The sequence below is a fragment of the Chrysoperla carnea genome, chromosome 2, assembly GCF_905475395.1.
Source record: "Chrysoperla carnea chromosome 2, inChrCarn1.1, whole genome shotgun sequence".
NCBI classification, from domain to species: domain Eukaryota; kingdom Metazoa; phylum Arthropoda; class Insecta; order Neuroptera; family Chrysopidae; genus Chrysoperla; species Chrysoperla carnea.
In genome coordinates this window covers 87,391,951-87,413,532 of record NC_058338.1, presented here as the reverse complement: position 1 = coordinate 87,413,532, position 21,582 = coordinate 87,391,951, and the positions used below count along the sequence as shown (strand labels likewise).

Below are 21,582 nucleotides of genomic sequence, written 5' to 3'. Positions count from 1 at the left end.
AGATATCCAACAGTTATGATACCAATGTACATTTTCGTAGGGTAAAATTGTTTCTGGTACAACTATATACAAATTATCCTTAACACAATGAAACCAATCTATAGTCTTGATTCCTGAAATGTATGTGTGTGTATATTATATTCCTATATGTACATACTAGTCTTGTTATTGTATTTAACAAAATGAACGTTTAATCAAAAAAAATATATATAGGCAACTAGGTGTACATAACTGTGATACAAATACGATGGAAAATGAACGAAAATAAGTGAATTTAATATCAAAGGATTGCTTCAACAATTTATATTTTTATCCAAAACAATGCAAATCGCAGTGAAAATGTTTAAATCATCTATGTGTTATTTAATAATATTATTTGCATTTATTACCCCTTTGTCAAAAGGTATGTACGACATATTATTTTCAATAATATTTATTATCAATATTTACTTCGATTGAAAATGTTTTGTTCGTGTTTCGATGAATTTTAAATGGAATTTTGAGTTTTATTTCATTTTCAACAGGCAATTTTTAATATTATGAATTTTTTTTATATTATAATTTTATTTGTTTCAGTTAATGCGAATACAAATTTCATAAAAAAGGTAAGTTTTTATTAAAGATAAATAATTATTTGTAGGTATACCTTAGGTCAAAATTTTTTATTTATAAGTTAACACTATTTCAATTATTTTTTGCGTAAATCAATATAGTTTTAGATTATTATTAAATTTTTTTAATTGGATAGAGCTATTTATTTTACGCTTGAATTCGTCATACGTAAAATTATTTTATTTTATTATTATTATTATTTTTTTTTTTTGTACACTTGTTTCAAAATAATTTTATAGTACACTCTAAAAATATCCCCGAATTGGAAATTCTTTAAAAAATATATCTGTCCTTATTTTGTATTTTTAAGCTTGTAATTTAAATAAATAAATAATGTAATTTATGTTACTCCTTAGAAATGATTCCTCAAGATAATAACCTTGATCCTTTTCTTGATTTGCAAGATCAAACCATAATAACTATATGCCTATGTATCGCATAGAGTCGCATGAATTTTTCCCATTTTTTGTCTTTAAAAAGTACCGATTTTACTAGTCGCTTTGAAATTACTTAACAAGAAATCATGATTAGAAAACTATCATTAATTGCGCCAATCTATTCGGTAGAAGTTTCTTTAACGCCGTTTTCTCTTGATATTAAGTGACAAAAATGTAAATTTTCCTAAAATCATAGTGTGTAATCGGTAATAAAATTATTTTACGAAAAGGGCATTTAGAGATTTCTATTAGTTCTACCCTTACGAACAAAAGTCCATGAACACCTTTTTCTTTACTTTGACTCCAATATTCTTGCACACTGTCCGACGTTTTAACGACGGTTTAATTGGATATCTAAGAAATTGATTTATCTACTGATCACCAGGAATTGTGCCCTCTCTTGCGATAGGTTATTCTACTATGTTTGAAAAAGTACTTCAAAATGTTGATTTTCCTATTAAAAAGCCTTTTTTATTCTCGCAAAAACCCTGTCAGCCATTTTGGTGACGTTATATTGGTAAAAACGGAACAGTCGTGTATGCAATTATTATATGTATAAATAAAGTTGATGGTAACATAAACTACAATTTCTATGAAAGCCATCATTCATCAATAAATTAGTAATTAATGCATATTATTTTTGTCTCTATCATGTCACATCAAGGCGGCTCGTGTTTTAGGTCACGTGATATACAGATTAAAAATTACGACTTTTAATTTTAATATAAAAAACAATAATGTGCTTTTATGACTCAAAATCAGGAATATTTAAGTATATTTCTACATAAATTGTAATAGTTATCAAATTTTCATAATTTATTTTTCACTACTGAAAGTCTGTTGCCCGCAGTTATAGAATCACCTTTTGTACCACTCAATCAATATTTCTAATTAACTAAATCTTACAGGAATCACTTAAGCAATTTAATTTAATTTTGAATTGCAGAATGAAGAATCCATTGACTCTACATCATCGTCCGAAGATTTCAATAATAACTTAACCAGTTTCAATAACGATCATGTCCTGGAATCTCATGAACTAATGCAACAAGAAACAACAGAAAAGTTATTTAAAGTGCCTAGTTCTGATATAAATGTCTCCAAACAAACAAACACATTTCTTGGTGGTAAATTAGTGATACATGAAGAGGAACCAATTATTGATGATACCGATGAGGAACCAACGGAAGATAGTAATATCTTGACAACACCAATACCAACTCAAGCAATGCATCGTGATATACGGCAAAAATTTCAAGATACGGTGAGAATTTTTATCGACTTTCATTTTACATGTCTACACCTTTTTCTAACTATATGGAGCTTACAATGTGATTTTTTATAGGAGCCAAATCCAGGAACAAGTGAATCATTATTGGAATTACTTATAACCATCGCTGGTCAACCTGAGAGATGGAATAAATTCGTTGGTAAATTATAACACTTTTAATTTTGATTCTTCAAGATCCTTTTGCGGAAACATTTAATCGCTTTCTTTTTGTTTATTTTAAATTCAAAAATCATAATACCATACAATAATTTAATCATTTTTAATAAATTCAATATACTAAATGATATAGGCAATACCATTACTTAAATGATTACATTATTGTGTGAAAACTCATCAAACTCATATTCGCCAAAAACGATGTGAAAGTTTTGCGAATGTTTTTGACAAAAAAATCATCATTTTGTATCATATTTTGCAAAATAACCCCAAGCTTCACTAATATGTAGGTGCTTTACTCATATTTTTATATCACTTTTATAATTTGACTGTTGGGCAAACCCAATTATAGCAAATTAATTTTAAATTTAAAAAAAACTAAATTTTGCTTTTAATGGACTTACACGTTTTGCACTTACAAAAGCGGGAAACAGCAACGATTTTAATGAAACTTTTTGTAACGTGTTTATAGGATTCCGAAAAACATTCAGCTAGCTTAACCTAGGCATAGGGCTTCAGCGAGGGGCATATGTAGCCCAAAATTTTTTTGTAAATGGTTATTTTGGCTTGAAATTGTCATCTAGTGGGTATTTTTGGTCTCTGTAACTGAAAATTAAATATTTTTTTCTGAACATAGTCTCTAGAAACTACTAATACCTTGATAACACACAAAATAATATTGCGTGTGTTATGCGCGTTATTTTGTGTAATTTTTGTGCCAAAAAAGTGAAATTCTGGATCTGAAATGGCACCATTTTCGGAAGATATAATAGAATCCGTGTTATCCCCGAACACAGTTTGGGCGGTAAATACTTTTGCGTTTTACATAAAAAATGGCACGATTTTTGGAGTACGTGACAGAAGGCGTGTAATCTGACTTCAGATTTGTATTTAGCGACCAAAAATACCTACTAGATAACAATTTTAAGCCAAAATTAGCATTTCAAAAATTTTTTGGCCTTCATATTCCTTTCCGCTGGGGCTCTAAACCCGTCTATGACTAGGTTAAGCTAGCTGAATATTCCTATAAAACTCTGTTCTGCTAAGATAAAGGAGAATAATCTATCAGACACGTTGGCACGGAGGTTTTGCTCTTCCTTGGTGTTCGAAATGTCTCCGGAGAGACGGTCCATGGTCTGAGTTTCCTCAGACCATGTTGTGTATAACCACAGACAGTGGTTAATATTAGCACCCGCTATCAGATTTGCTCCTCTGCTTTTTACTGGTTCTGACAAAGGTTTTTATAATTTTCAGGATACATAAACACCATTTTGAATTCACCAATTGCAATAAATCCAGAATTTCTAAAACAATTAGAATCATATAAGACGAAAACAACAAAACCAGATGAGATAAAACAAGTGACAAAACAAACAAAACATAGTCATAAACAACACACTCAAAAATTATTACGTCATGACGAATACAAACCAAGTGAGAAAAATCATACAGACACCATTCAACATATGATCATATATTTACGAAATGAAAATTCACGTAAACATTCGAAAAAAAATCATTTTGACGTATCCACGAAACCAACACCTTTAGCACAAACATCGCAATATATTGAGACAGAACATGCACGTACCAAATCATTATGGTCTATGCTTATACCTCCAGAAAAGAAATATAAACCAGAAAATGTTCGAAATCAGTCCAATGAAAATGAGCAAAAGTTCATCGATGAGTTACATGACTTAAATAAATATAAAAAGACAAAATTATTATCAGAATTAATCAAAAATACAAATTTTAACATATCGAAAACATCAAACCAACATGGCAGAAATTTTAATGCCAATCAATGGCCTCTATTTGAAGACGAAAAGGAGAATGCCTTTACGAAAAATTTTGATTTGGCTAATAGGCTGTATAGTGAGCCAACTACAGTAAAACCACCGGGGAAATTAAAAGAATGGTTTTCATTTCGACGTGTGACATCGTCACTTCCCTCCTCTGGGTATGATAAAGCAAGAGCACGAAATGCGTATATTGCTGTTTCTGTTATTGCACCCACCATGAGGAAATACTACAGGTAAATTAAAGTTAAAAACAACTTCATATTTTATAGTTTTTGCCTTTGAACATTTTTTTATCAAGTTCCAGAATTTTTAATCTTTACATACCAAAGTTTTAACTTTTCTTTTAAGATTACCTTTTAAATTTGAATAATTCATACCTTCGTCCGGAGACGAGTCTCCAAAACTCGGAGACAATGGATCATATCCGGAAAGATTGTAATTATAGTATTTTTTATCAATTTCATTTAATCCACTAATACAAATTACTTGAATAAATTTTTTGACCAGCAAAGGTGTGTCCCTCCTTATCTGTTTTTAAAAATTAATATTTTTTAAGCTTAATAATACATAATATGTGTAATTAATTTTTGATAAGGAAAGTTATTAATGTTTACTGACGTAAGACTTAATCACTTTCAAAATTATCAACACGTTTTTGAAATACTTCTTTTTAATCAATAAATTTGAAAATCGAATATCAAAGATAAAGGGATTATAGAATTTAAAAATTAGTCAATAATAAAATTTGACTGCAATTCTTCGCTCGCGTCATTATCTTTCCTGAATTACCAATAATAATTAAAAATTATTCAAATTACAGGCCGTTGAAATAGAGGCTACAAAAAAAAACTCGGCACCTGGTTGACACGATTCCAGCCCTTGTATAGTCATCTGAATCAAAAAAATTTGAAAAATTCTGAATTAGTATAGATGTCGTTATCGTCTGAACCTCGGTAAAATAAATTCATGTTTACCCCTTTTTTTTACCTTTTCGAATTTTTTTTAAAGATTCAGATGATAGAGAGATTTATAAAGATGATTTAAACCAAATTTCAAAGAAATCGGTAGATTAGAACTTGAGATATCATGTCAACCACCTCTAAAAATGTAGTTTCAAGAAAAACGCGTTTTAATAATATTCGGATAATAATATTAACTCATTTTGGATTAATCGGCGATCCCAGATCCATACATTGGACCTTCTTCTACTTCATATGCAATGTCTTGCAAAGTTATTTCTGCTAACCAAGCTGTTTTGCCTTTTTTGAAGAAGCAGAAGCTCGCAGTACAGAGCGATAAATTCAAACTTCGATACCAGAAAATCCGGTGTATTTCAAAAAATTATTGGACATATTCTTAAGGGTTAAAGAATAAAACTTTTAAAAATATGCAAAAAAAATCAATTTCTTTAAATTTTTAAACCAGAATATTGGCTTTTAACATGCAACGGGTTCGATAAAGTATAAAAAAAAGATGATAGTTTCGTATATATCTTATCTTATCATTTTTTGTCTCAGAAAAACTTTAAATATTCTTTAAAAAAATAATCATTTTAATAAAAAGCACTATAACATTAATAATATTTTTTAACATTATAATATTTTTAGTTCTAGAGCACATCAACATAAAAAACAAACCACGGAAAATGATCCAATTGTAAATCAATTATTACATTTAAAACCATGGAATCATCATGACAATTTGAAACAAATGAAAAAATTGAGAGAAAAATGGCCGGTAATAAGTACGGGCGATCCTCTTTAAACAATCTACTAAATAAATGAAGAACCACATTGTTATCAAAAAAAAAAAGTTTTTAGATATGAGAGAACATTTTAAAGATAAAACATACAATTAGATGGTAGTGTTTCCATAAGACAATTTTCACTCGGAGTGATAAATTATATATATTTATTTAAGAAAAAAAAATGAAGTACAGTGCTCTCTATATATAGTTTATTTGTTTTTCATATTATTAATTATCATTTTAAATGAGAAAATTTTTTTTATATAGCAAAAATGAATATTTCTACAAAGTATTGTAATTTGTCAAAATATTATATCAAGTGAGAAATCAGTTTTTGGATCAAATCAGTCTCCTTAATGATTCTCAGTATGTTCCATTTGAAATTCGACAACCGATTCGAGATGTAAAGAGGACAAAACTTTTTTGACATAGTATATGCAATACAATACTGATACTTAGAGCGTATTTGATTTTTGTTGGTTGCTCACAGGTGTCAAAACCGATGGTTTCTGAACACTTAGGATATCATTGCTCACGTGCGATACCGGACACAATAATTTTTGTTTTCATTATATTTTTTGACCATTATAAGATAATTGTCTGATATGTTCGGTATAATCGTGTATATTCGGGAACTATCTATCATGCCACTGACTAGCAACCAGTTTAAACCGAATACGCTATTAGTAGTCTAGCATGAAGTATTCAATAATCCATTATATTTAGTGATATACTTCTCGAATCGAATCGAATACTTCTAATCAAGTACTAATATTCTGCATTTTTAATATACAGGCTGGCCCATTTTAATCTATACGACTAAATATCTCGTTTTGTAATTAGCCAATCAAAAAATAACTTAAACAAAAATTGCAGAGATTGATATTTTCAAGTCACGTTTCCTTCGAAAAAATGTTTTAAACAAAAGTTGTTAGTTTTTTTATGAGGAACAACTTTCTAACTTAGAGTGTTATTCTATTTCTTACCGTTTAAGATCTAAAGTGGCTTTGAAAGAAACCCGAAAAACTAGGTCCAATCTGATGTCAGAACATGATGTCCACATCAAACTCTGCTACTTTTAAGTTAATTTTTATTGATAACTACAAAAGGAGCTATTAGTCATTATAGATTAAAAGGGCTCAATCTGTATATGTTATCGAAGCTCTGATTTAGAACAAACTGAGATCAAATTCGATCATAAAACCGAAAACAAATTGTATAAATTCAAAATAAGTTTTGTAAAAATAATGACCTTAATTAAAATTTGTCATAGCATGCATAGAAAAAAACTCTATGAAACTGTCCCCACTTCTAGAGTTAGTTGTTAAATTTAATTAAATGGGGAAAGAGAATTTTTATTTTTTTAAAAAGTTTTTCACTCTATAACTTTAATTTTTTTGATTATCCATGGATTTTCAAAAGTAGAGTATGCGGATTTATCAAATTTAACTTATGTGCTACATAAGTAAATTAAACTTTTTTCGAATATTGTTTAATCAGTTATCAATCGATTAGCTCAACAATGCATAAAGTTTCATTCCAAAACATATCGCTAATTTTTAAGATTTATTTAAAAATTCCTTATTTCTGCCAAATTGATATATTTTATGAATTCGGGTGCCATTCTGATTAAATTAGTAATTAATAATACTTTTTTCTGAATGGCCTACAAAAAAAATATATTATACTCAGTGACCGTTGCAAAAAAATAAAAATAAAACAATTACTAATACCCGGAGTTAAATCAGTACTGAGATAATCTCAATGCAGTCACTGTTTTTTTAAATTTCGTTCCATTTATAGATCTAAAACTGTGGTATCAGAACTAAGGCTCATGATGACGCTTGACGCTCGCTTTTAGCGTCATTTAGGGTTCCATCTAGCTGAAAAATATATAGTTATGGCCAGCGTCAAATTGTAAGAATGAACGGCAAAAAAGTTTAATAATATCGAAACTCGATATCTCGAGATATTTTACATATTAAAAGTAATTCCTTATCCTCATTTTTGATGAAATACATAATGGCTGGTGAATATTATTATCTATTGTGAGTTAGTTGGATAGTTAAATATAAATTTATTTAGCCAGTACTGTCAAAATCAATCCTGAGAATAAAAATCTAAACTATGTTTAGCAGCTTTTTACGATGTGGCACTTCTAAGTTTTTTTCCAGGTGGCAGCATGGTCTGTAATTGATCACGTGACCTAATTTGTCGCCCCAACTCAGCGTCAAGCATCAGTATGAAAATAGACCTTTAGATTAATTTATAAATAAACAAGGTTTTGTTTCTGATTCAGATTTAGATCTAAAAATGGAACTGGCGCAAAGAAAAATTTCAAAAAAATTATTTATTAAGTAATGAATGAATAACTTAATATTAACTAGTATTCATTTTTATATTTGGTAGGATAATACAGGTAGGTTTCATTACCTCTGGTTTCATTACCTAAAAATTCGGAGGCCACGAGCCTTACGTTACATATTCCAGGTTTATACATTCATTATTCGCACTAATACTTACAATCGACTTTTAATCACCACGTTTGGCTCTAACTTATAAGATCTCCACCTATCAAATAAATTTAATAGAAATACAACAATTATAAAGGTTTCCGGTAAAAAAATATGCAGCCATTGTATAAAACTTTCCTTAATCCAATGCTCTGTCATCAATTTTATCATCATATAGTACAGGAGACGATATAACGAACGAGCAATAATTTTGCAAAGGGTTTTGAAATTCGCGTCCATGCACAATTGTTTTAATTATGAAACAATAAAATTCATTTTTTACGGATGTCCGTGTCACGGAAATAGCTCAATTGACAAAATTTGTCAACGTAATGGAAGAAATTATTTGTACCACTAGTGTCGCTAGTTTGTCTTTTGCACCGAAGTGTATTGTACGCAATAAATACGAACACATACAAACGAAATACTACACAAATGCTTCATATTTTTAAAATCAAATTCGCACATGATTTATTTATTTATACTTGTAGATTATTACCAATACCGAAAAGAGCCTTATTTGCGACTTGTTATTCAAATAAAAATTTTAGGGCATATACATGATGAAAATCGTTAAATTCGCAATCAACCTCCAAATCCGGTAAGCGTGCTAACAGAAATGTTTGTTTGTTTGATTGTTTCTACAAGAGTGAAGAGATTGAGAAGATTAGTCATATTGTTAATTAGCTACTGAAATTACATCGCATAGTCCCAGGAGACCTAGATCAATCTGTGTATAAACATAAAAAGACAACAAATTGCCAGGGTTAACATGTAGATTATGCTATTAAAATAATCTTAGATCATACATGAATAATGGATTAATTAACAATGAAGTTAATCGTAGGTGATGAAACCGTACCTTAAAATTAACACAAGAAGTAGGGGTAGTTTTCTAGAGAATATGTCGAAATAATCTTCAACTCTGTTTTACTTAACTCGCTTCTATTTGTAAAAAAAAAAAAAAAAAAACAAAGATTGGTAAAAAAAATACACCTTTCGAGAATTTAAAAAATTCTAGACACTTCAATAATGACTTGTGTAACTAAGTAATAAAAATAATATAACTTAAGTCTAAAAAAACAAAGATCGTAATTATATAAAAAAACATTACATAAATTCAAAAAGTCGAATCATACTAAATTTTGATATAATGGTTGTTAATTAGTTTTCTCCTATATAAGATTTTTTTCGTTTTTCTTCCCAGCAAAATTACAGGTGAGCTATTGTATATGTTTACAAAAATATGATATTATTTTTTTCTCAATTGTTATAGCAACCAAAAAAATTCTAGCTCGCAATTTTATTGTGATTTTGTTGACTAAGAAATAAAACACTTAAAATATTAAATTCTTTAATTTCATCAAATCCTTTTTCATCTAAAAATTTCATTCCAAGAGAAATAACAAAACATCTTACTTTTCCAGTAGAAAATTTTCTTTTCTAATAGCTTTTTAAAAACAGTTTTGGACCTGCAAAACGATATCTCTATTTCGTTTATGGAGATTTTTAACTAAACCAAGTTTCTCGCTTATTTAAGTACAGGAGTGGTTATTCTCACTTATAGAGGTTTAAAACAAAAATACTGTTAGTTAGTTCCACGAAATTGAAGAATGGACAACTGACAGCATTGAAAAGTAATAATACCTACTGTCATTGAGGACCCAAATATTTCAATTAAATTTTTTCTCTATGATATATTTTCAATTTCTTTTGTGCGCGCGTGGGGCTTCCTCAGTCAATTACCTACTGTGCCTACTGATTGATCCGGCCCTGGTGTTTTAGAAATTAAAAATGGCGGGACCTGACAATTACTATCACTACAAAACAAGCTATTAGCCATAATAGATTAAAATGGTCCACCCTGGAAATTCTACTTAAGCAGGGAAATTTAAACATTAAAATACTCATTTGCTACTAAATTATTAATTTATTTTTCAGTTTTGAATTATTCTGACATACTGTGCGAACATTTAAAAATATATTTGGAAATACACTGCGACAATTTATTAAAGGAACAAAATTTTATCTAAATTTCAAATATCCGTATCTTCGCGAAAAATCATCGAATTCGGAACCTCAATATGTCCTTTTTCGAGGAGATACAGCTGTTTGAAACTTAGGTAAAATTTTGTTCCTTTAATAAATTGGCGCAGTGTATTATTAAAAAATTTCGTTGCCACTAAATTTTTTAAGAAATTATTTTGATACTAATAATGTTAACCATTCAATAGCGTTGTAAAAACATACAGAAGCGCATATCATAATTATTGAATACCAAGCTTAAAAAATTAACATCAGAGTATTTATGTAGGATTGAAACCGCTTTTCTATTCTCTAAATATTTACGGCTGTGGCTAGGCACAATCTCTGTCGATTTTAAAAACAAATTAGAGTATACCGAATCCTTTTTTTTTTTTTAATTTAGTTTTTTTTATAGAACAAAAGTGTAAAATGAAAATACTTTCGACCTTTTTACACTTCGAAAAGAGACCAACCTTGATTTTCAAATATTTTTAACGTGTAAAATTAATTAAGCTTTTCAAATTTATTGAATTAATACAGGCCTACCACTTTAGGGTTATTGGAAAATTGTTTGTAGCTTAAACCTCATCTTTCGAAAAGTTTCGAGAAATTTCCCATTCGTCAACGATTTATTTCGCCTTTTTGTGATAATACTTTTCTTACAACTTCTCTCAAAACTAAACAAAAACTCAAAATTAGGAGATTGTTCTCTGATATTTCTAGAATTTTCATAATTGTGACCACTATGTTCTATGAGAATATTCAATCAAGGTTTACCTGCCTTGCCATTTCAAAATTCTTTTCTAATTAATGTAATAAAAATGAATTCTCGAAATTCAAGGGATCAAAATGGAATCTTAAATATATAAATATATTCTAAAGCCTCGAATCGTAATGGAATTTAACTTATTTAAAATGGAATATTTTTAATCACGTGGGGGTGGATATCCAGCTAGAGTGGCTCCAGGTTGTGTTGAATATAATTGCCGATTTTGTGGTAGCCCGCCAGAAGTATACATTCCATTTTGCTGTTGATATTGAGCAACGGGTTGACTTCGAACTGGGTAGCCTGCCGTGATGCTACCAGTTTTGGACATCTGAAGAGAAAAATTATCATAGATCATGTAGCTTCAAACGTTTTAAATTATATTTCAATTATTACCGATTGAGCTGGACTGATTGGTATAGTTCCACCACGAACTGTTACATGTGTAGATGATTGTGGTGGTGGGCGAGCTCCAGGGGGTAAACTGTATGTTTCATATAAACCAGGTGGCCCTCTTGGTGCAACCGAATCTGAATTGCGTGTTCCAATACCTCCAGTTGGGTAGTATACAATTGGAGTTCGATCAGTTGGTGTAATAGCATAGAAACTTGTTTGTGGTTGATTTGTATATTGAGATGGTTCTAAATAAATAAAAAATTAAGTTAAAATCATAAAAAAAAAGTTATAAAATATTAAGGTAGTACGAGCACCAAGGCAATTTTAGATTTAGGGTTGCAATTATTTGTACCTTATTTTCAAATTTGATTATGAATTTTGTTAAAACCTCATGAATGTAGACGAAAAATAAGAATAAAATTTTTTTATTTCTGTCTTGATTTTCGAAATATCGAAAGCTAAATAATTAAACAAAATATTCAATTTTCGATATTTTGAAAATTACGCCAGATATCAAAAATTATAACATCAATCACCATCAAAATTGAATAAATATTTTTTTTTTTTAATTTGTGGCCTCACTACCGTGCTCATACATTCTTAATTAGTCGGGCACAACGGGTTTTTTTGTTTTCAATAATTTAAATCTATCGTTTTATCATAAAACCAATATTAAATATGCCTACTTTTGAAGTCATTTATTTATTTAAATAATCGGGCAACCCCGATTTGTCGATTCTACGAATATTTTTCTAGATATAATCAAAATCGTATGCGGGAGCTATATTTCAGACCGGCATATCAAACTGAACCGATTGAAGTAGCTTGTTTACGAAATACACCTGAAATATTATATAACTATTGAACTTACTATTCCAAAGAACAGCTCGAACGAATTCCGGTGGGCGCCTCGTTTCGTCTTCTAAAAAAACACAAAAAATTAAAATATTAACATACTAATCTACAAAGTAGGCACAAAATAAAATTGAATCTTACTTTGAGGTTGGTATTGAGGCTGTTGAGGTGTCTTGTAAGTTGCATAAGTCGTACTTTGTTGTTGTGCATATGTAACCGGTATCTGTTGTGGTGGACTTGGACTGCGCCCACGTTTTCCAGCTTGAATTTGATTTTTATATGGTGTCGTTTGCCCAGATTGTAAATTTTGTGGCTGTCCCGATGGACTTGATAAGAATAATTGAGGATGCATTGGTCCAGGTATCATTTGTGGAACAGGAGCAGATAACATATCACTAAGAAAAATATAGGACATAATTAATAATGGCAAAAATAAAATTGTTGTCTTAGTTTTTAGTAAATAAGATCCAAAAGATACAACAATCTATTTCATTTTTCTACTAGAGAAATATTTTCTAAGAAATTGCTTGAAATCGATTCGAGAAATCCCTCTTCAAATAGGGTTTTGAGCAATACTTCAGAAGCTAAAGTTGAATGCAGTAAATCATTAAGTTAAAACGATTTTTTTATTTCTTGAATCAAAATTACTTGATTACTGAGTTTTATCAAAATTATAGGATAAAAATTAAAAACATCTTTTTATTTCGAATTTTACTAAAATTAAAGAGCAATTTTGATCCAAAAAGGATAAAAACGGACACGATTACATATGGAACCCTATATTTGACGAAAATTTTCGACAGTTTCTCGAGAACTAGAACTACTTATCCAATCATAAAATAAATTAGATTTTTATTTAATGTGGAGATCTCAGTTACTTAATGTATTTTTTTTAAATACTTACTTCTCCTTCACCAATTGACGACGTCGACTATCATCTTCATGCAAAACTTTCTTTAATTGCTTAAACAATTGATGTTTTTCCTCTTTCAATTCAGCAAGCCTTGTTTCTAATTCAGTAATTTGTGTTTTCGTTTCGCTGAGTGTCATCACATCCTGGCGTTCTCGTTCACGTCTTTGCCGTTCTTCCTCCACCTAAATAAATTCCGAGGCTTTTAATATCATAAGGTTTCGTTAAGGGTATCTAAAATTTACCTCTGCTTCTCTTTGTTGCTGTTTTCTAGCGCGTTCTCGTAAAACATGAGCTTTTAACGCAACCCACATACGATTCGTACGACTTTCACTGATTTTACTTTCATCTGAGACTACCTCGGCAACGGGCTCGGTAACTGCACTAGGCATCTTAATAGTCGAACCAGGGTTTAAAAAATTAGAGCAGTTATTTTAGTAGTTATAAAGTTAAACTGTGTGGATTGGATGAGGTTTTGTATTTTATATTGGCTACACTAATCAAACAGTTTTAATTACAATTTTATTTATTATTCAAACTTAAATAATAATATAAATATTTATGTATTTTAGGAATAACCTAATTTTTTAGCATAGTTGCTGTCAAAAACAAAACTGACAACACCACAGATGGACAGTTGATTATTAGTGCGTTCCACTAAGCACTCACAAAGTCACAACAATCATACAGACAGTGGAATGATGGAAAGTTTAGAGCGTTGACGTAAACGTAAATGGTGAATTTGAAAAAATAAAGCAGAGGACCAGAGGTAACAATTTGAAAGCCTTTACAATATTCTAATAATTATTGATGAACATCATTTATAATTAAAATGCAATTTAATCTATATATTTCATTCAAAGGTATTCAAATTAAGATGAGCATTTCTGTGGGCTGTATTATGCATTTTGTTAAAATATATTCCCTTCAGAACCCACAATAAAAATATTTAGCTAGATTACAAAATTATTATTAATTAGCTAATAGAAACTGGTCTAGCTAATTATTAATAATTTTATAATATAAATAATTTATTGTGGGTCCTGAAGGGCATATATTTTAACAAAATGCATAATTAAAGTGCTTGCTGTACAAATATAAGTTAAGTTAGAGTGGCTGTCCTGGGGTGGGGCACACTTAGACCATAAGGTCCGTTGTGATACCGAAAAAGGGTTGGCCCATCCCCGGCCACTACTCCATGAACCATTAGGAGTTGTTTAAGAACAGCAGGAGAGCTTTAACGTCGATGGACTTTAGATCGGAGAGGTCGTCAAAGAGAGGCCGGCTTAAGCAAATCCACCTCCTCATGGCAAGAGGTGGGCAATGTGCAATAGTCATGATACACTGCCAGGCCCAGCAATAGTCGTGATACACTGCGTTCAGCATGCCTGCCGCCCAACCAGTGTCCTGTAATAGCCGCAACAACTTTGCGAACAGAGGCCCTTGGAAGTGATATAAAATCTTCGGAACACCTACGATTGTACTCAGACCACATCTGTCTTGTAGTACCACAAGTACGTTCTTCCCTCCATCTAAGATTGGCCTTTTTTAAGATATCCTCTTTGAGAAACAACTTGCAGTTCGCAAATAGAACTTCCGGATATTTATTGATGCTTGTGTCCGGCAGCATTTTGCCATTTCTATCAAGCTCGCCGGCTTCACAATTTTCTGGAATGTCCCTGTGTCACGATACCTTTACCAAGTTTACATTTATTTGTTCCACCAGCTCATTTAAAAACGTACGGCAGTCTTGTGCTACCTTTGAGGTTAGATAGACTGAGCTGAAGGGTTAGAGAGCTGCTTGGCTATCGGTGAAGATTGTTATGTCCCTGCACCTAAGAGTGTTCAGTCTTATACATTCACATACCTCATGAATAGCCATCACTTCCGCTTGATACACGCTACAGTAATCCGGCACCCGAAATAATAGACGCAGATCGAGATTTTCAGAGAAGATCCCACAACCCACCCTCTTCTCTAACTTAGATCCATCAGTATAAAATACGATGACTTTTGGCTTAACCAGGTTCTCATCCCAATCCTGTCTGGAAGAGATCTGAGAACCTGTTCCCGAAGTTAGGAGAGGGTAAAACGTAGTCAACGGATCTTGAAAGTGAGTACATTCTTAATATCCGTCCATGACCATAATGAGTCTCAGTCCAAAGTGAGACCAGATTTAGCCTGAGAGCTGCACCTGCTGCGCATTTTTTCCTAAAGAGATCGGTTGGCAAGAGTTGCAGAATTACCTCAAGTGTTTAGATGGGGTTGTCCGTAGGTATCACGAGATTAGCATGGATGCTAACCGTAGGACTTTACCTAGTACCTTTTGGTGGATTCCCTTTTCTAGTGCTATCCACCATACTAGTGACCCATATAATAGTATGGGTCTAATGACTGCAATGTATAATCAGTGAGCCATTTTCGGACTTGAGCCCCAATATTTTCACAGTTGCCTTTCGCGACCTTTCCAAGACGTTGAGTCTCCATAGTAACTTTTAGCCTAGGATGATGTCTAGATATTTGGCTTTTTCCGATAATTTAAGGCTCAACCCCTCACCTTTGGGAGGATAAACCCTTTGGGAGGACTGGATTTTGTATTTCCTTGTAAGGAGTACCAACTCTGTTTTGTCAGGGCTCATCCCAAGGCCAGAGTTGGAGCACAAGTGTGCTAGAACTTTTAGTGCAGATTGTATCATGTTTGATAAGGTATCAAGAAACTTCCCTGATCCTGCTATCGCTACATCGTCTGCGTACTCAATTATCTTCCATCCCGAACCTTCCAGTTTAGGGAGAAGCTCATTTAGTGCAATGTTCCATAGAAGGGGTGAAATTACCACCTTGAGGTGTACCTCTGCCTACATATCGATGTATGACCGAGTCGCCCAATTCGGAGCTTACCTCTCTGCTTCTAAGCAAAAGATTTATAAACTCAGTAGTAGGATCTTCGATATTCAGATCATGCAGTGCTCTGATTAAAGTTTCAGGCCGGATGTTATTGAAGGTACCTTCAATGTCTAGAAAGGCTATCAAAGTGTATTCCTTATAATAGGTCTATGACTTTTCTATGAGTGAAAATAATGACGGCATTAGTGACGTTTTCACCGCGACCATAACGATCCTGATCGTCATGTAGAACAGATGAAGAAATATTTTAAACGTTGTGGATACTTGTCGCTTAGTGGAACGTACTCACAACAGTATGCTAAATAAAAATTTATTTGTTTGACTTTATATATATATTTTTTTTATATCTTGACTTGAAAGGCTAATACCTTTATGGGTCCCTTGTAAGATTCGTAAAAATTCCTTGGGTGAAATCCTGTAAAAATATAATTCATTGTTCACCGAGAAAATATCGGTAAAATATAGTCTCTGTTGTTCATGTATTACCTACCCAATTTACTTCGGTGTATCTTTTTCGCCAGATTGAATTTTGAGATTTTGTTTTGGATTTCTTTATTTTATTCAACGATTGAATTTCGACTATGAATTTTACATCGTAGGTTTATTTCTTCAGCGTTAGGTTTTTTGACATATGAGATGGCAAAAAACGTTCTACGTGGGTTTGTTTGCGCAGTTTGGGTATATGAAGCGATTCGTTTCATCGTAGCTTTGGTTTGTATCCATATGAGATGGTCTCTTCATCGTAGTTTTGCTTCCCGTTCGAGCATAATACATATTATAGGTGCATGTTTGGTTTCCCAGTGGTTGACTCAAATAGTGCGGGCCATACTTGTCAGAAAAAAAACCCATTTTAATAAACTTCCGTCTATCTATACACATGTTTAAATGATAAGGTACCACTATGTACCAGAGTTAATATAAACAAGTGAAAAGAAACAATTGGCTGAGTTAATTGTTGAAATACCATGCATAGTCAGTGTTGATTTCTTTATCACATTACACATACAAAAATGTATAGAAAGTGTTGATGCGCAATCGTTTGTTTTTTTGACGTCACGTAAATAACAAAAGATATTCACTTTTAAATACACACACATAACTGCTATTCCTATATTATTAATACATACTATAAAATTTGCACCTAATTAACGCCCTCGTGGGTAAACAGTGATGTTTACAAAAAAATGTTTCAAACAAAAGTTTTTTATTTTTTTATAAGGAACATTTTTTACATTTAAACTTTTGTTCTATCTCTAACGGTTTACAAGATGGGTCCTACGGACCCAAGACCCAATTGACCAATGATGCTCATTTACGAACTTGACCTCACTTTTTACGTCCTGAGTACGCTGTAAAAATTTCAGCTCGATATATTTTTTCGTTTTTGAGTTATCGAGTCCACAGACGGACGGACGGACGGACAACCGGAAATGGACTAATTAGGTGATTTTATGAACAGCTATGACAAAATTTTTTTCCTAGCATCATTATTTTTAAGCGTTACAAACTTGAGACTAAACTTAATATACTATGTATATTTCATATATGCATGGTATAAAAAGCATTCATTTGCCAGTTAGGATTGTCAGGTCCTTCAGTTCTTAGGTCCAACCATCCCAGTTGTCAATTTATGAACAACAACAAAACTAGGAGGCTAAGATAGTTTTATACAGTGGTTGTAAATATGTACCTAGAATTACCCGAATTGCAGAATAAAATATTTTGATAAAAAATTAATCTCTGATGTAATTTTTTTATTAAGACTTTATGAACTAAAACTTCCAAAGATTTCATCACAATTATTATTGGTTATATATATGATCTAATTTTTTATTTACAGATAAATTTTCTGTTTTATAAATCGAATAACAAAAATAATAACTTGTTTGTGTACAAACACAAATTTTACTTTTTAGTATATCTCTCTTTTATCAAATTTTTTGCATACACCTGTAGAATTCTTTCTGTTATTAAATTCTGACGTTTAAGAGTACAATTTTTCGACTTTGGACCAAGAACCATTTGTCACATAGCTATCAATTATACAATATTTATCAGAAAAATTAAAATTCATTAAAGTTCCAAGGCAAAAATACCTAAATTTAACATGTTTATGAATACGTTAAAACTTGGTCTACAAACTGGCGTACGGACTCTTAAAGGTTTGTGAATTGCATTTGTTTTTATTTTGTGCATACTAAAAACTTTCACTGATTGTCAATTGTATTTTTTGTTTTGTTTTGGTGTTTCTGATAAGCTAATTACTGACTGTCATTTGTTATCCTTTTTGTTCAGTTTCAGATATAATAGTGAAAAATATGAGTTCAGCTGCTTTAAAATATGAGACCCTTGAAGTATCCAATCCATCACCTTTTGTTTATCATGTTGTGTTGAATCGACCAAAAAAAATGAATGCCATGAATAATAAAATGTGGTTGTAAGTATTCATAAATGAAAATCAATATTAGTATGACCTAAATTTTTTAAAAGATCATTTACAAAATTTTTTTAGAGAAATTGGAAGCTGTTTTGAAACGCTTGGTGAAAGCCCAGATTGTCGTACTATAGTATTAAGTGCTAATGGTAAAATATTTTGTTCTGGTAAGTATTTATTTACTCCTTAATAATATTGACAAATAGCTAAAAAGTCTTTAAGTAAAGGATATTAAAGCCGACTCTTTATCATTTAAATGTGATTATCCATATACCTTAATTTGGGTTACATATCAAAATAACTCGATCAAAACAACTGGGTAAAGCCTAAAAATAGAAGTTAATGCAAGTGGATCAGTGAGTGAACGCAACCACAGGGTTAACGCAAGGCCCAAAAAAACTCAAGACGAGAGATGGCGTCTCTCTTGCTAACGACTCTGCTAGTTCATTCTCAATCACGCCACGAGTCATGCCACTCCCAGATCAACCTGTGTTATTCAATGACAAGAAATTCAATCCCTGAAAGTATTCTTACATAATCTTCGATAGGAATTTTGAAACCTCAAGGATCCTAAATGTCGCCTGGCTATTAGAAATAATGATAATATTCTCTACTGGGTCTTTTTGTGCTACCAATTATTAAAATGGCGTCTTTTTTTAGGTATTGATCTAATGGATATGATGGAATGGGGACCAAAACTCGCAGAAATGGAAGATATTTCACAAAAATGTAAATTTTTACGAAAAAGCATTGGAATTTATCAGAATTGTATAAGTGCCTTAGAAAAATGTCCCAAACCTGTAATTGCTGCTGTACATAGCGCGTGTATAGGAGGTGCTGTTGATTTGATTCTGGCTGCGGATATTCGATATTGTACTAAAGATGCATTCTTTCAAGTAAAAGAGGTGCGCAATATTCAGTCTTTTAATAATTGCGCGAAAAGTATGTTTTTATTAAATCTTTCTGTTTTAGGTTGATATGGGATTGGCAGCTGATGTTGGAACTTTACAACGATTACCAAAAGTTATTGGGTCGGAAAGTTTGACTAGGGAACTATGTTATACAGCGCGAAAATTACCTGCAGGCGAAGCATTCCAACGTGGTTTAGTATCCAAAGTTTATGAAGATAAAGACAGGTAAATTTTAAATGCACTGTTCTTGAATTCAATTATTTTTTCCGAAGCTGTTTTTTATTTTTTATTTTATATGATCACGCTAGCTTTCTTCTTACTATTATGTTAATTTTAAAGGTTGATAAAAGAAGCAGTTGATATCGCTACAGCTATAGCAAAGAAAAGTCCAGTGGCTGTTCAAGGTACAAAAGTTAGTCTTGTCTACGCAAGAGATCATAGCGTAGAAGAAGGATTAAATCAAATTGTGAGTAGTTTTCTTTTCATCAAAACTCCAATATTAGTAATGGTATTATGCTAAATTCAAAATTATGTACTACTAGCCATTGTCCGTGACATTTGGGCACTGTTTCATTGACCTACCAACAAGGGGGTATGATCTATGACTTAGCCGATTTAATTTTGTTTATTAAAAGACTCGTTATCCAGAAAAGTACGGGTGACATGGGCGATGGCGAACTTCAAAAATTACATTTTTAAAATACAAAAATCCTTTATATTTAACGATTTGATTTAGTTGTCAAATCCGAAGAAAAATCATAAAATGAATTAAATTTTCGTGATTTTTTGGCTAATTATTTTTAACCAAATTATCGTATTTGTCTCTGTTGGCTTCCATTTTACTGACGTTAAATTTGACCTAATTCTTTGGGCTTCTTTCATAGCCAATTTAGATTTTGAACGGTAAGAGATAGAATAACTCTTTAAATCAGATACTTGATCCTCATAAAAAAAACAAACATTTTTCACCTAAATAATTTTATCGCAAATCGTCAGCTTTTGGAGGAAATGCGACATAAAAATATGTCCTATTGCATTTAATCGACAAAAATACGTTAACTACGGAAAAATGCTTTAGCCAAAAATTGCCAAGAGCAATAGAAGACATTCCCCTGTGTCCATGTCTTTGACCTACAATTATAGATAAACTTTAAGCGTATTTTCTTTCGATTAAATGCAAAAATGACATATTTATAAGTCGCATTTTCTCCGAAAGCTAACGTTTTTCGAAAAAAATGTTTTGAACAAAAATTTGTTATAGTTATTGAAATAAATACCACGATACTCGAAGTAAACAAAAATTCATCCTTATATAAAAATTTGTTTGTTTTTTATGAGGATCAACTTTCTAATTTAAAGTGTAATTCTATTTCTTACCATTTAGAATCTAAATTGTCTACTAAAATAATTCGAAGAACTATTGTCCAATCTGATATCAGAAAATGATGTCCCCTATCAAACTCTACAATTTTTGTTGAGGTCATTTCTTAATAGGTGGCGCCTCTGGCGAGATATTCAGATTTATATATTAAAATGACCCACCCTGTATATACTAGCACACATGACAATACACTCTTCGATTTTGTGTGTGTTGAAATTGTTTTGCTGGCTTAATAGAGAAATTAATAAAAATTATTAGCTGTAGAACGTAAAAATTTTTTCTTTAAAATAAAAATTTACAGAAACAATGGAATTCAGCAATGTTACAAAGTGAAGATTTAATGAAAGCTGCAATGGGCGCTATGTCCAAAGATGAAGATATTACATTCTCAAAGTTATAAATAATTTAATATTTGCATATACAAAATTTATAAAAAAAA

The 21,582-nt window shown here is 31.3% G+C and overlaps 3 protein-coding genes across 3 annotated transcripts; 2 read left to right on the top strand and 1 right to left on the bottom strand.

Moving 5' to 3' along the window:
- Positions 1–281: 281 nt before the first annotated feature.
- On the top strand, positions 282–6,234 carry LOC123293378. Its single transcript, XM_044874177.1, has 6 exons — positions 282–403; positions 577–605; positions 1,996–2,313; positions 2,395–2,479; positions 3,751–4,534; positions 5,909–6,234. The coding sequence occupies exons 1-6, from the start codon at positions 322–324 to the stop codon at positions 6,063–6,065; spliced, it is 1,455 nt and encodes a 484-aa protein (XP_044730112.1). The 5' UTR covers positions 282–321; the 3' UTR covers positions 6,066–6,234.
- A 4,482-nt stretch (positions 6,235–10,716) lies between these two features.
- LOC123292204 (G protein pathway suppressor 2) lies at positions 10,717–14,109 on the bottom strand. The gene is made up of 6 exons (XM_044872769.1): positions 13,759–14,109; positions 13,508–13,698; positions 12,745–12,998; positions 12,620–12,670; positions 11,749–11,993; positions 10,717–11,683 (listed from the first exon to the last, which is right to left on the bottom strand). Exons 1-6 carry the CDS (start codon positions 13,903–13,905, stop codon positions 11,513–11,515), a joined length of 1,059 nt encoding a protein of 352 aa, XP_044728704.1. The 5' UTR covers positions 13,906–14,109; the 3' UTR covers positions 10,717–11,512.
- A 4,286-nt stretch (positions 14,110–18,395) lies between these two features.
- LOC123292390 (delta(3,5)-Delta(2,4)-dienoyl-CoA isomerase, mitochondrial) lies at positions 18,396–21,572 on the top strand. The gene is made up of 7 exons (XM_044873025.1): positions 18,396–18,579; positions 18,713–18,854; positions 18,930–19,018; positions 19,512–19,756; positions 19,824–19,987; positions 20,102–20,228; positions 21,445–21,572. Exons 1-7 carry the CDS (start codon positions 18,525–18,527, stop codon positions 21,541–21,543), a joined length of 921 nt encoding a protein of 306 aa, XP_044728960.1. The 5' UTR covers positions 18,396–18,524; the 3' UTR covers positions 21,544–21,572.
- The last annotated feature ends 10 nt before the right edge of the window (positions 21,573–21,582 follow it).

Excerpts from the sequence above, each read along its gene's own strand:
- LOC123292204 (XM_044872769.1), bottom strand. The coding sequence starts at position 13,905 with ATGCCTAGTGCAGTTACCGAGCCCGTTGCCGAGGTAGTCTCAGATGAA. Across the intron at positions 13,699-13,758 it reads AGCAACAAAGAGAAGCAGAG|GTGGAGGAAGAACGGCAAAG; the intron begins GTAAATTTTAGA and ends GAATTTATTTAG. Across the intron at positions 11,684-11,748 it reads CAATCAGTCCAGCTCAATCG|ATGTCCAAAACTGGTAGCAT; the intron begins GTAATAATTGAA and ends TTTTCTCTTCAG.
- LOC123292390 (XM_044873025.1), top strand. The coding sequence starts at position 18,525 with ATGTTTATGAATACGTTAAAACTTGGTCTACAAACTGGCGTACGGACT. Across the intron at positions 19,019-19,511 it reads TGGTAAAATATTTTGTTCTG|GTATTGATCTAATGGATATG; the intron begins GTAAGTATTTAT and ends GTCTTTTTTTAG. Across the intron at positions 20,229-21,444 it reads AAGAAGGATTAAATCAAATT|AAACAATGGAATTCAGCAAT; the intron begins GTGAGTAGTTTT and ends AAAAATTTACAG.
- LOC123293378 (XM_044874177.1), top strand. The coding sequence starts at position 322 with ATGCAAATCGCAGTGAAAATGTTTAAATCATCTATGTGTTATTTAATA. Across the intron at positions 404-576 it reads TATTACCCCTTTGTCAAAAG|TTAATGCGAATACAAATTTC; the intron begins GTATGTACGACA and ends TATTTGTTTCAG. Across the intron at positions 4,535-5,908 it reads ACCATGAGGAAATACTACAG|TTCTAGAGCACATCAACATA; the intron begins GTAAATTAAAGT and ends TAATATTTTTAG.